The sequence below is a fragment of the Bombyx mandarina genome, chromosome 11 (assembly GCF_030267445.1).
Source record: "Bombyx mandarina strain Sakado chromosome 11, ASM3026744v2".
NCBI lineage: Eukaryota > Metazoa > Arthropoda > Insecta > Lepidoptera > Bombycidae > Bombyx > Bombyx mandarina.
The window spans coordinates 16,462,300-16,475,337 of record NC_143218.1 but is presented as its reverse complement, the minus strand read 5'-3'; the positions used below and the strand labels follow the sequence as shown (position 1 = coordinate 16,475,337).

The 13,038-nt window shown below is 36.6% G+C and overlaps 2 protein-coding genes across 2 annotated transcripts in view; both read left to right on the top strand.

Annotated features, from left to right (window-relative positions):
- The window catches only part of axo (axotactin), a 35,535-nt gene extending 24,507 nt beyond the window's left edge, over nucleotides 1-11,028 (top strand). Inside the window, exons 20-29 of the mRNA XM_028174754.2 lie at nucleotides 584-807; nucleotides 2,000-2,079; nucleotides 4,247-4,362; nucleotides 5,835-6,038; nucleotides 6,603-6,793; nucleotides 7,770-7,922; nucleotides 8,991-9,107; nucleotides 9,644-9,773; nucleotides 10,215-10,309; nucleotides 10,895-11,028. Of these exons, the coding sequence (XP_028030555.2) occupies nucleotides 584-807; nucleotides 2,000-2,079; nucleotides 4,247-4,362; nucleotides 5,835-6,038; nucleotides 6,603-6,793; nucleotides 7,770-7,922; nucleotides 8,991-9,107; nucleotides 9,644-9,773; nucleotides 10,215-10,309; nucleotides 10,895-11,002 (1,418 nt within the window). The 3' untranslated portion in view covers nucleotides 11,003-11,028. The remainder of the gene's footprint in view (nucleotides 1-583; nucleotides 808-1,999; nucleotides 2,080-4,246; nucleotides 4,363-5,834; nucleotides 6,039-6,602; nucleotides 6,794-7,769; nucleotides 7,923-8,990; nucleotides 9,108-9,643; nucleotides 9,774-10,214; nucleotides 10,310-10,894) is intronic.
- A 568-nt stretch (nucleotides 11,029-11,596) lies between these two features.
- On the top strand, nucleotides 11,597-12,772 carry Mtch (mitochondrial carrier homolog). Its single transcript, XM_028174725.2, has one exon. The coding sequence runs from the start codon at nucleotides 11,686-11,688 to the stop codon at nucleotides 12,571-12,573; it is 888 nt and encodes a 295-aa protein (XP_028030526.2). The 5' UTR covers nucleotides 11,597-11,685; the 3' UTR covers nucleotides 12,574-12,772.
- Nucleotides 12,773-13,038: the final 266 nt, after the last annotated feature.

Genomic DNA, 13,038 nt, shown 5'->3' with positions numbered 1-13,038 from the left:
TTGTATTGTTATATAATATCCCGTCTTCTAGACTATAACTTTAGATCAAGTGTTTAAAGAATTATCACTTAGCAAATGATATCAAACATGTACTAAACAAACATACTGAAATTAATTCTAATTATTAAACTGGAACAGCCGAATATTCGACCCGTTGTGTCGAATTTCGAAATATAATTTATTAGCAAATAAATAAAGTCAATTGGAACAAATTTAATGTAAGTTTATTTCGAACTTAAGTATTTTTGGGATATTTCCCTATCACTATCCCAAAATATGATCCAAAATAGTGTTTAAAGATATGGGCTACAAAGGGAAGGTCTTTTAGCGAATGTTTTCGCTCTATAGTACAATAGTCTCGGTATAAGGTCTCTAAGGTCTCAGTATAGTTACAACGGCTGCCCCATCCTTCAAACCGGTTTACTGCTTCACGGCAGAAATAGGCGAGGTGGTGGTGCCTACCCGTGCGGACTCACAAGACGTCTTACCACCAGTAACCACTAGAAGCATTCCGTGGTATACCAAAATGCGATTCAAAATAGTCTTTATTCGCATTGGCACATCGTCTCGTGTATCTCTGCAGATCTGACGGGAGTGCTACCGGAATGCAACATGAAGTGCGACTCGGAGCCGTGCAAGAACGGCGGCGTCTGTACCGAGGACTTCACGAACCAGGAGAGCAGCTGCGACTGCGAGCTCACCAGCTACTTCGGGGAGTACTGCATGGAGGAGAAGGGCGCGGACTTCAACGGGGAAAGTATACTGCAGAGGAAATTCGTGCACAGTAATTCCGTGCCGATATCCAAGGTACGTTTCTGAGTTGTTATTGTTGCTGGTTTGAAGGGTGGGGCAGCCGTTGTAACTATACTTGAGACCTTAGAACTTATATCTCAAAGTGGGTGGTGGCATTTACGTTGTAGATGCCTATGGGCTCCGGTAACCACTTAAAAAAAATAAACGTTTTCAGGAATTCATTAAAATTATACAGTAAATTTAAATGTTTTTTTTGTTGCTTATGTGAGTCGACGAGCTCACAGTCCACCTGCTGTTAAGTCGTTACTAGAGCCCATAGATATCTACAAAGTAAATGTCGCCACCCACCTTGAGATATAAGTTCTAAGGTCTCAGTATAGTTACGACGGCTGCCCCACCCTTCAAACCGAAACGCATTACTGCTTCACGGCAGGAATAGGCTGGTACCTACCCGCGCGCACTCACAAGAGGTCCTACCAGCAGTGATTACGTAAATTATAATTTTACCATCAGCCACCAGTAATATATCTAATACATTATTTGTTGTTTGTGTATTTTCGCCTAATATTAAATGTGGTATGATAGCCTTCTTATTTTTGCTTAATTATATAACTTGACCTCATGTCTCAAGGTGGACGAAACTCTCATCGTGACCACAGACAGTGATTGATAGACCTAAGCTATTAAAGCCCCACGGAATGTAAACAAATATTACGAGTCACCAAGCTAAATAAGATCACTCTTAATGTTTTACTTCTGATTTAGCATCTCGTAGACATAATCATAACTACTTTTACGGTTTATCTTTATTAAACGTCCGTGACCATGAATAACAGTATTCGAAATTCGTTGGAAATAATAAAATAAAATAACAAACATGAACTTAAACTGTAAAAATATGTTTTTTTTTATTTATTCATAACATTTCACGAGCGTAGCGGTTATAAAAGATTGCTTATACTTTTTTGTGCTTTCTTATTTGTGCTATTAGAAAAATTTGTAGATTAATTAATTGAATTCATTGATTGACTAGTTGGTTTATTATGCTTTTTTTTTTCGTCGGATATAAAGTGGATACCTAGTTATACACTGGGAATAATTCAGAAAAACTAATTGATCAAAACAAACAAGTACCTATACCGTTTTTAACACACAGACATCTTCCTTAGTACAATAACATGCATGTAAATTTGAATGATATCTCTCGAACAAAATAATATGTAGTACAAATTATCATATATTTTAGGTGAAAATTAAACTGGCATTTTCAAGTAACGACCTACGACAGAAGAATACAGTTCTGTTATTAGTCCAGACGGAAAATAAGTAAGTATTTTTTCATGTAGCTTAATTCTAACAGTATAATTAAGTTAGTAATCTTCTATCTTCTTCTATCTTCTATATCTATACTAATATTATAAAGAGGAAAGATTTGTTTGTTTGTTTGTTTCGAATAGGCTCCGAAACTACTGGACCGATTTGAAAAATTCTTTTTCCATTAGAAGCCGACATTGTCCCTGATGAACATAGGCTACTTTTTTTTAAAAAAAATTTTTTTAATTTTTTTGGTTTCATGTGTGTTTAATGTTTCCGAAGCGAAGCGAGGGCGGGTCGCTAGTACCTATATAAAAATGAATTGCTGTTCGTTAGTCTCGCTAAAACTCGAGAACGGCTGGACCGATATGGCTAATTTTGGTCTTGAATTATTTTTGGAAGTCCAGAGAAGGTTTGAAAGGTAGATAAATATGAAAATGCTCGGAATTAAATAAAAATAACAATTTTGTTTTTCCTTTGATGTGTCCCCCGTCGCCGCGTCGGACGGATTCCTTTTGTTTGTTTTAAGTTTATTTTATACAAAAGTTTAGGTCTTTTATTTATCGATTGAGGCACTATGAAGTCTGCGGAGCAAGTAGTAAAAAAATATTTCAAGAAAATAAAAATGAAAATAAAATCAAAATGTTGTTTAGTCAAATTATACACATACTATTATTTAAGGGGTTTTTATTAGATTTTTTATATTTCATGAGTTTACATAATGTAGGTAGCGGCGAAAGTTTAAAGCGATTCGTTACATCAAAATGAAATATTTCAATGTAATCAGACCTCAGCGTGAATCACGGCATTTAGATCTTTGAAGTATTGGCTCTTTGAAGTATTCGAGTAATGGATACTTTCAGTGAATTGATGAATATTAATTTACGACTAAGCCTGTAGGCATAGACTGAGGCATGAATTCAAGGGTGGCAAAAATTTTTACATTCCAATATTTCAGAACAATTAAAAGTAAAAACAGTCACGTCTCTTTTGAAAATGAGTTCAGATTAATATTTGAAAATAAAAATAAAAGTTATTATAAATTTAAAATAAAAATATTGATCAAATTAAATAAAATTTACTTAAATTACATTAAGCATTACCTAACATTGTTACATTAATTTTCCTAATCTAACATATTTATCTAACATTAAGGGCGTTAAACAGAGCCTAGGACAGCATCAAGCCTAAATCCGTCACTGGTTTTTTTTTTGTGAGATTACTGGTTGCTCGGAGGTCTTTCCAGTTTTACCAGGACAGGTGGTCGAGCAAAGGCTCAGCCAGGAGGGGTGGGATTTGCTAACAGCTACTCGAGCGCCTCTAAAGGAGACCTAACAACTCAAGAGCAGCTGTTTCGCGAATGATCTACTACCGGATTGGAACCGCGACCCGCTGAGAAGATCCGGAGAGAAACTCAGCGGGCTGACGCTTAGGTTACGTTGCACGTAGAACTCTTTGTCGAGTTCGATGAGTACGTTTACCGGGGTCCCTAGTCCTAGTGTTAGAGCTAAAGGTGTTTAATGCAAGGGTTATTAGATCTGATGAATCTGTAAGGACGTGTCTAGGGCGTCGATGGTGACTGGCTCCTGCGTGATCAGGATTCGGGGAGTAGTCAGCGGCGGTAACGATAAGGCGATTATCATGACGCACAGACTTATTTAAAGGATACTGTTACGCCAGTCATCGCCGAATAGTCGAACGAATATCGAAGGATCTAGTAGCACGTAGAACGCTCGAGAAGTACAACGCCATTTTTTTTTTTTTATTGCCCTTGTAGGCATACGAGCATACGGCCCACCTGATGGTGAGTGGTTACCGTCGCCCATGGACTTCAGCAATGCCAGGGGCAGAGCCAAGCCGCTGCCTACAAATTGTCAGATAGCGGAAACTTCTACTAGAGATGTATGGAATATTCTCGATAATTCTAGGGATGAGGTATCGACTATAAAAGCGTTGTAAAGATGGCACGCAGTTAGTCAGTAACCGGAACTTCTCGAAGCGAAACAGCGAACGGATCACCTGAAGCGAAGAGGAAAACGCGAATTTAGAATTTTAAAGTGTTTGTGAAGTGTTTTAAGTGTTGAATGCAGTTTCTAGTTGAACTTTGGTGGAATTTTCTTTATCCCAAACCCCAGCGCGTAACAATACTTTAGTAGATTTTGTATTCCGGCGATTTCAGACGCAGCTACTATCTACTAGTCGCCATAACACAGGATGGCTACCTCAAGTTTGAGGAGGATCGCGAAGCGCACGGAGCATATGGAGCCGAATTTAAGAACAGAAATTTCTTGAACGGTAATGAATTACTAAATTTATCGATGCGTCTAATTAGAAATATTATTACCACAAATCGAAGATCTTTAGTTTTTTGAAGTGAAAACTTCTTTAGCCACGTTGAGCTCTCTTTGGTAGGGGAAAATATTTTGGGTTCGCGTCACCGACATGCGTAACAGTAGTCTATATCTGTAGCTATAGAGGCGGCGTACTGTGCAATATTAGTGCTGTGTATATCTTTACAAGTACAAGTTTCCATACTACTTGGAGCCAGTGCGGTCATCCGCAGTGCGTTTCCAGAGGCCTTTTTTGCCACGTACCGTACCTCGTACAAACGAGGCTTGTGGAGAGTATTAAGCAGTAAGCAGCAGCTTGGCTCTGCTCCTGACATTGCTGAAGTCCATGGGCGACGGTAACCACTCACCGTCAGGTGGGCGGTATGCTCGTCTGCCTACAAGGGCAATAAAAAAAAGTAAAATTGAATGAAATTATTAAAGTGTTTATTGTTTTTCCAATTAAACTGTATTTATGCATATGTCGGCGTTACGCTAGGGTTTTCACACATAAGATCTACCTATTACAATGAAAATGCAATACAATTCTATAAAACGTTAACATCTACTTGTTTATCACAAAAAGCCACGTCTTAGTTTTAACACAATTAGCCATTTTGTGTTGGTTAGCAGCTAGAACTTTTCTATACAAATAAATGTAATTACTGCGAAACAATTCACAAAATATATTATAATATTTACAATACTTATTTTAATGATTTTTACATGGCTCTGAAATTAATTTATTTTACATAAATTTACTCTTAACTAATATAAACTAAAATTTTTTATATCCAGCCTAATAACAGATGGCGCCAACAATATGATTTGCATAAAAATTACAATACTTAATCACATTATTAACATTAATTACAACATAATTTATTATTAATATTTATGCTTTATAAATAGTTGATTATTCATAGTTTTTAAACAATAATATAAACATTAAACATATTCTGAACATTTTCACATCAAAACAGTGTCTACTAAATATGAAATATGTTAGAATAACAGTTTCATCTTCCTAATAAGAAATGATAACTAAACTATAATATATTGTTAATTATTGCCAACAGTGGCGTTTGGATCCATATATTTTTTTCTTGTACAGCCCGTAATATATAACCCAGTATATTAACCGGTTTAAGGCGGTTTTGTTTGTCTTATAATTGAAGACATGAGTAGATGAGGGGGATATGATACAATTTGTTAATTTTGAGAAAACGGGCAACAAACTTTTGTTACTTGTACTTTTTCGTCGTACATAACTCCTTCATCATATGCAATTTCTAAAAATAGCTTTTAAGCCCAGAGTTTTAAGGTCTAAAATAGTTTTTTAGCACATGACACCTTCATTCAATGTAAAAACTTAAAAATGTTACTTAACCCATTCATCCACTCATGTCTTCAATAACATTCATGTATACTATATTCTAGGAGCCAGACACACAGTTTACTACACTAGAACAGGCCAAGAAGCCAGATTGATGATAGACAGAATCGAAATACCCTTAGAGCTGTTGCCGCCTCAAGGTCTCTGGGAAGTGTTCGACGTCGGTTCCAGTGAAGTCCAGATAGGGGGACTGAACACAACCGACCCCAGACTTAAGATATATAAAGGATACAACGGCTGTTTGTCCAGTATGTTTATTATAATCAGTTATTTTAGAAATCATATTGTCAATTTCAATGTCTTCGTTCTTTAGGCTTAATGCATCGCAAATCGACTTGCATAGTAAATTTGTATTGCATTAAATAGGAGCACTTTTTTTTGGTTTGAGCTCACGGGCCTCAAACCGGGAGTGTTGCTAACACAGGTCCTAGCACGAGCAGTGCTTCGTAGAATCTACCACCGGGTCGGAAACGCGACTCACTGAGGAGATCCGGCGAAAAACTCAGTGGGCTAGGGTCGCATTTTCGATCCAGCGGTAGATTCTGCGAAGGACTGCTCTTGCCAGGGCCAGTGTTAGCAACACTCCGGTTTGAGCCCCGTGAACTCACCTACACGTTAGGGTGAAGCTGAAATAGCTTCTCAAAGCTATCAGCATAGGCAGGATTAAAAAAATAAAAAATAATTCTTCGGTCTCTTTGTTGTTATTTCTTAACCAGCAACAACGAACTTGTTGAATAAATACACGAACCAGCTACTTGTTAAGCTTTGATGTTGTTTACAATAGTTTCATCAATTTCCAATACCTTTGGCAGATATATTCGTAGAGATAAACGACTACATAATGAAGCCGCTCGAAGAGTACATGCTCTTCACTCGGTCGGACGTTGAGAAAGTGAACGCCGTGAACGCGCAAGGAGTCCGGAGCGCGCAGTGCTCCGCCGACTTCGACGAGGCCTGGCCCGAACACGAGCTCGGCTCCACGCACAACGGGAGCTTTCTTATTGTGAGTGCACCGATACATCAGTGTGCTTAGTGCGAGTTTTTTTAACGTTCTCGATAGCGTAAAAGTTAACTCAATTTTGTATGCAGTTGGAACAGCACCCCTAGCGGCACACGTAGTCAAACGATCCCATTCCATACAAATATGAGATAACTTTTACGCTATCGAGAACGTTAAAAAACTCGCACTAAGCACACAGGACCCGGAAAGCGCGCTAATCTATACAATCGATATAGCCTAACGCAAAGTCAATACCGTACGTACAATCGTGTACCTAATTTATATATGCCTTAATGCTAGTTCAGTGTAACAATGTGTACGTGGCTATGGAATGAGCTCCCCTCCACGGTATTTCCCGAGCGCTATGACATGTTCTTCTTCAAACGAGGCTTGTGGAGAGTATTAAGCAGCAGGCAGCGGCTTGGCTCTGCCCCTGACATCGCTGAAGTCCATGGGCGACGGTAACCACTCACCATCAGGTGGGCCGTGTGCACGTCTGCCTAAAAGGGCAATAAAGAAAAGAAAAAAAAACGTGCAAACAGTGACACCTGAGCGACTCAGAGACAATCAAGACCATACTTTCAATGGAGACTGAGAGAAGATTTTGGAACAAACTTACGAAACGACGTCACACTAACTGTAGCTTGCGTCCCAAAAGACCTGCATCCAATTTTTTATGTAGCGTTGTTCCAACTTTATGTTCTAGTTAAGTTATTGCCGTCACCCACTTTGAGACACGAAGCTATGGCGTATGGCTATTAAATGGACTATAGAAGGAACATGCATGACAAAAAATAATTGAGAATTCGTTTTTCCCATTAATGTTCAGATACCATACAATTTTTTGTTGGAAGTTTTTCAACGACCTCATCTCGGGACCGTCTAGTGAAAGATCCACGATGACTCCAAATATGCCCAACAACCTGTCATATCATATATTTTTTTAGACCTAACTTAATCACGCCAATAATTTTCACAGAGTGTCGACAAGACATGGGTAGAAGACCCGCCTTCAAGGATACCCTACGATTCACTATACCATCAGCCTGATGCTGAAGAAGAAAACACAGATAAATTATTTATAGCTCTCATTGTTATTTTCTTACTGGGATTGTGCTACTGCGGTTATCATGTCAGTAAAATCCACCTATATACTTGGCAATATCTTTAATTATTATTGGAACGAAGTTCCTTACGGCAGGCTTGGAGGGGATAGGGATTTTGCTGAGCGACCGAACTGAAAAAAATGTGATAGTAAAACCGTAAGAAAAAATCCGTGGAAAAAAGTGCGTGGAATAAAACCGTTAAATGAGACGTGCGCAGGCGCGACAGTCGCATACACAAGCGAGTAGTGTATAATACCTTTCTCTTTCTCCTTCTTTCTTTTCGTTCTCTAATCCCTTCTCTCTCTATTTAGTAATTATTTCTATTTCTATGTAATTTTATGTTGTTAACCAAAAATAAAGACATATATTTTGTTATTTTAATTGATAATTTGAATTACTATTTTTTTTATTTTACGTAATTTATTATTTCCTAAAATACTGAATTTCCTAAATACTTTCCCGTACTTAAATAAAAACTAATCAGCAAAATTTAAGAGAAAAACCAAGAAAACCTACATAAAATTGAGCACCATTTCTTTTTTTGCAAATCGTGTCGATTCTACATTAGCCGAAGGAACTTCGTTCCTACCTGGTGTCCCACGACACCACATCTTGCTTTTTTTTCTATATATTTTAAATAAGTACATCGGCACACAATCACAAACCCTAGAATGTCCAATTCATGTTTTGGGCTTAGAGTGGATTTTGAGAAGGCGTAATGTTTGTTATTAGAATCACAGCCATTCCACACTTCAAATCGGAAAAAGATTAGTTGAGATCAGAAATAAGCAGAGCAGCTGTGTGTGCTACATTGAGACTCTCACCTCATGACTCATGGCGGCAACAACTGAAAAACAATTGGGCCATTTTGCCAAAATCTAATATTGCGTAGGAGTGTTTGTTTGTTTTGGTGTTCGTAAATGCGTGGTAGAGTTAATATTTTCTTTTACATTTTGACATTCAACAAGTGCGTTTTTGATGACATCCAAGTTGAAATAAATGATTTTGAATTTGAATTTGCAATAAAAATCAATGGAATGAATGTTGCAAACATAAATGTGAAGAAATAGTACTTAAAGCTTTTATTATTTCAGATGTGGCGAACACAGAAAGCTTACAGGCTTAATTTAGAAAAACTGACTGACGAGAAAATAGTGAAAAGCAAAGAAATGGCTTCAAAGCTTCAGGAACCGAGCATCTCACTGTTACAGGTACCGATATTAAAATGACCTTAAATCATATTTTTTCCGAAGGGTACTTACTTACTACATTTTAGAAAAAAGAAAAAAAAATGGCAATTTCGAGAATTTAGCAGAATAGCATTATTTTGTTTAAATAACTAATCTATATATATAAAAACGAATTGCTGTTCGTTAGTCTCGCTAAAACTCGAAAACGGCTCAACCGATTTGACTAATTTTGGTCTCGAATTATTTGTGGAAGTCCAGAGAAGGTTTAAAAGGTAGATAAACATGAAAATGCTCGGAATTAAATAAAAATAACAATTTTGTTTTTCCTTTGATGTGTCCTCTCCCCACCCCGTCGGACGGATTCCTTTTGTTTGTTTTAAGTTTATTTTATACAAAAGTTTAGGTATTTTATTTATCGACTGAGGCACTACGAATTCTGCCGGGTCAGCTAGTAGATAATAGAAATATGTTTATTTAATTCAGTACCATAACGCACGCTATGTTTAAAATGTTTGATTAAATCAAATTAAATTAACAAATTTTATTTTAATTTGCAGTTAAATACAACGGAAAATGATAATCAAGATGGCGAAAAGAAATCGAATGGCGACGCAACACCAGCTGTTGTCATTGAAGTTGTTAACGAAGAGAAACCGAACAACAGAAAGGGATCGTTGAGGTTTCGAGGTGAATAAAAAAGCTACAAGACCAACAGATCCAACAGATAAATCAGCATAGAAAATAAATTAATTACTTAACTACTACATTTTTTCTATGACAATTAAAATTATAGCCAAATTTTGGTAATCATAGTTTTGTATTCATGGGTGTCAATTAACACTGATAATCTGATGACAAGTGTACTACCCGCAAATTAGGTTTTCTACTTCAGTGCGCAAATGCCAATAAAATCGGATCAAAAGTATATTGTTGCCAGCCTAACCATTAGTGAATATTCTAACTCGCGTTAGTTTGATGGAGAACACATTAAAAATTTCTTAAATCTCTTCTTGAGAACGTAGGAGCAGTAACATATAAAATTGACAATTACTAATATCAAATCGTATACAGAATTCACTGTCAACATAAAAAACTAATCGAATTTTTTTTATTGAAAAATATTTTTAGATTTGTCTGAACGATGGGAGACTTTAGAAGAAAAAGATGAAACGTCAGAAAATGATGACGAAGAACTGGAACTTAACGGGCACGGCGAAGATTCTGTACGTAATATCTAGTATTTAACGACTGAATAAGTTTCTCCTTTGCATAATATGTTTTTTTTAAATAGTTAAACTGTTTAGTCTTTAATAGACAACTAGTTATTTTTCAGGCAATAAGCGAATCACTAGATCCAATCAGTCTTTAGGCTTTTTTGTACACGGCGGCTCAAATGAGGGTTGGCTGCAGAACTGCACAGATACTTGTTATTCTGTGAACACTTGAAACCAAATTAGTAAAATAAACTAGTTAGCGTTGTTGGAAAAGTAATAAAACAATAGTCATAACAATAAACTGTCTTTCTCCCTCCTGGCTGAGCCTTTGCTCGCCCACCTTGGCTGAAACTGAAAAGGATTTCGGGTCACCAATAATCCATCATAACCTATCAACGATAGATGACGTTAAATATATAGGTTCATACAATATTGTTATTACTGAATATTTTACTGTACCATCCATGCAGTTTTGCAGACCACGGTACGTTGTATGTTGGTTTTAGCTAACTAAATTCAAGCTAAATTGAACTGAAAATGTACAAAATCTAAATTATAATCATATATTTTTTTCTATACACATTTGGTTTTCAGAGCATTCCTGAAAATGAGATTACATCAAAAAATGAAATACTACATAATCCGCAGCTATCACCGAATATTGACAACGAAACAGGAATCGAACTGCAAGCTAATGCATGATTTGAAAATAAATATTTTTACAACAATTTTAATGTTTTATTGATGCCTCTTTATTATTGGTCTATCTTGAGACATTAAACATCCCAACTTTTGAATTATTAGCACAATTGTTTATCTCAACTCATTGAATTCTGTCAGTTTGCGTTAGGCTGTTTCTTTTGACTATCCGCTGAACAATTGAAATAAAAAATACATCTTTGGAGATAGCATGGAGTTAGCTTATTAACTCCGGACTATTTTTGGCCGGAACGCGAGGAACGAAGTTGTGTGAATTATTTTATTTTGTTTGTTTAGTGTTTCTTCAGATTGAAAATGTGTAATAATGGTGATTTATTATCTGTTTAGAATCTGTGAAAGTGCACAATTGTGGGAAAATTCAACAAAGCTGCTGGACGTAGCTTCTCGGGATCCTCCAAAAAGTCCACTAAAAAAGTCTTAGTAAATGTCCACCATTTTACTGAGATTTATTTCATCATATATCATCTCATTTGTAAACTTAATTTGTTTTTAATCTGGCTAATGCACAAACCGTGCCGGAGCCAAAAAATTAAGAAGAGTCCAAATTAAAATATAAATGACCATAGATTATACACTTAATATAATGACAGTTACAGTCTACGTTGTTTCTGGTTTGCGAATTTTAATTTCAGAAAGCAAAAGTGCTTGATTGAGACTGTCAAAATATGGACGAAATTGAGAAAGAAAGAATAGCCGCGTTACCTTCACAAATACTTGTTACAACAATATGCCATCCCATGGAATACGCAAAAGTTTTAATCCAGCTTGGGTACGAGCCTTTGGCTCCGCGCCGGTCCACGACCCTGTTTGGCCGCCCAGCCATGATATTACCTAACGTTTTCCAGTATATAAAGTACATAAAGGCTTCGGATGGTTTCTTCGGTTGCTACAGGGGCCTATCAGCAAGAATGCTCGGTCTTATCGCCGCAAGTCAACTCTCATCGAAGGTAATAGTAGCCGTCGGTATTGATCTACCTGAAATCAACGACCCTCCCAACATCGTCACCGATGATGAACCCAAGGTTGAAGATTACATCAAACTAGGACGCAGAGACATGATCATGCAAACGGTAGCAGTCGTTATTGCTCACCCGTTCCATGTTGTGTCAGTTCGAATGATGGCCTCATTTATTGGGAAAGAAGAACACTACAGCTCACTGTTGGGCGCTATAGTCTCTATTTACAAGGACGACGGTATCCTTGGATTCTTGCATGGCCTTATTCCTAAGGTATTAGGAGATTTAACTTGTTTGGCTGTAACTGGAGTTCTGGCTTACTATGTTAACAAGTATTTTGTTAAGACTAAAGATCTTAGATATTACACGATTCCATTGCTTACATTTATAACAAGCACAATAACATATCCAATGGTTGTGGTATCTACCTGTATGGCAGTAGCTGGTTCTAGTTTAAAGGCTGGCAACCCTCCGGCAATGCCAAACTACCCTTCATGGCAAGTATGCTGGAGGGATTTAATGAGAAACAAACAACACAAACGTGGTTCCTCCCTTATATTTAGGTACTACATAGCTCCAATTTCAGCATTGCAGTAAACATTAATAGTTACATTATGCATTTACATGTTGGCGTTTATTTGCTAAGTCTTGTTCCATGATCACCAAAGTAGTTGATTTAATAGAGGTGTATGTAATGTAAATAATTTAGTATAAATGATGTTCCACATGAATAATTTTATTGTTATGCTAGATTATTGTAAAGTCTGGTTATAATAAATATATTTTGATTGTCAAATGAGTTTTGATTTTTGTGTCAGGCTTGCTTGTATCCAAATTATTGTGTGCTTAGTCTGTTTATGATGACAATTTAATCTTGTAGAAAGAATATTATCTGGTATGCAATAAACTGATAAGATAACTTAGGAATCTATCTCAAAATAAATGTAGAAATTTAAATGTAAATTCATAACATTGTACATTTATTTACATGAGCACAATATTAATAGTGCATGCAGCAGAGACGAGAATGTTAAGATGGATGTGTGGGGTGACAAGAATGGA

Bases quoted from the DNA above. Each gene is read 5' to 3' on its own strand.
- Mtch (XM_028174725.2), top strand. From the start codon at position 11,686: ATGGACGAAATTGAGAAAGAAAGAATAGCCGCGTTACCTTCACAAATA.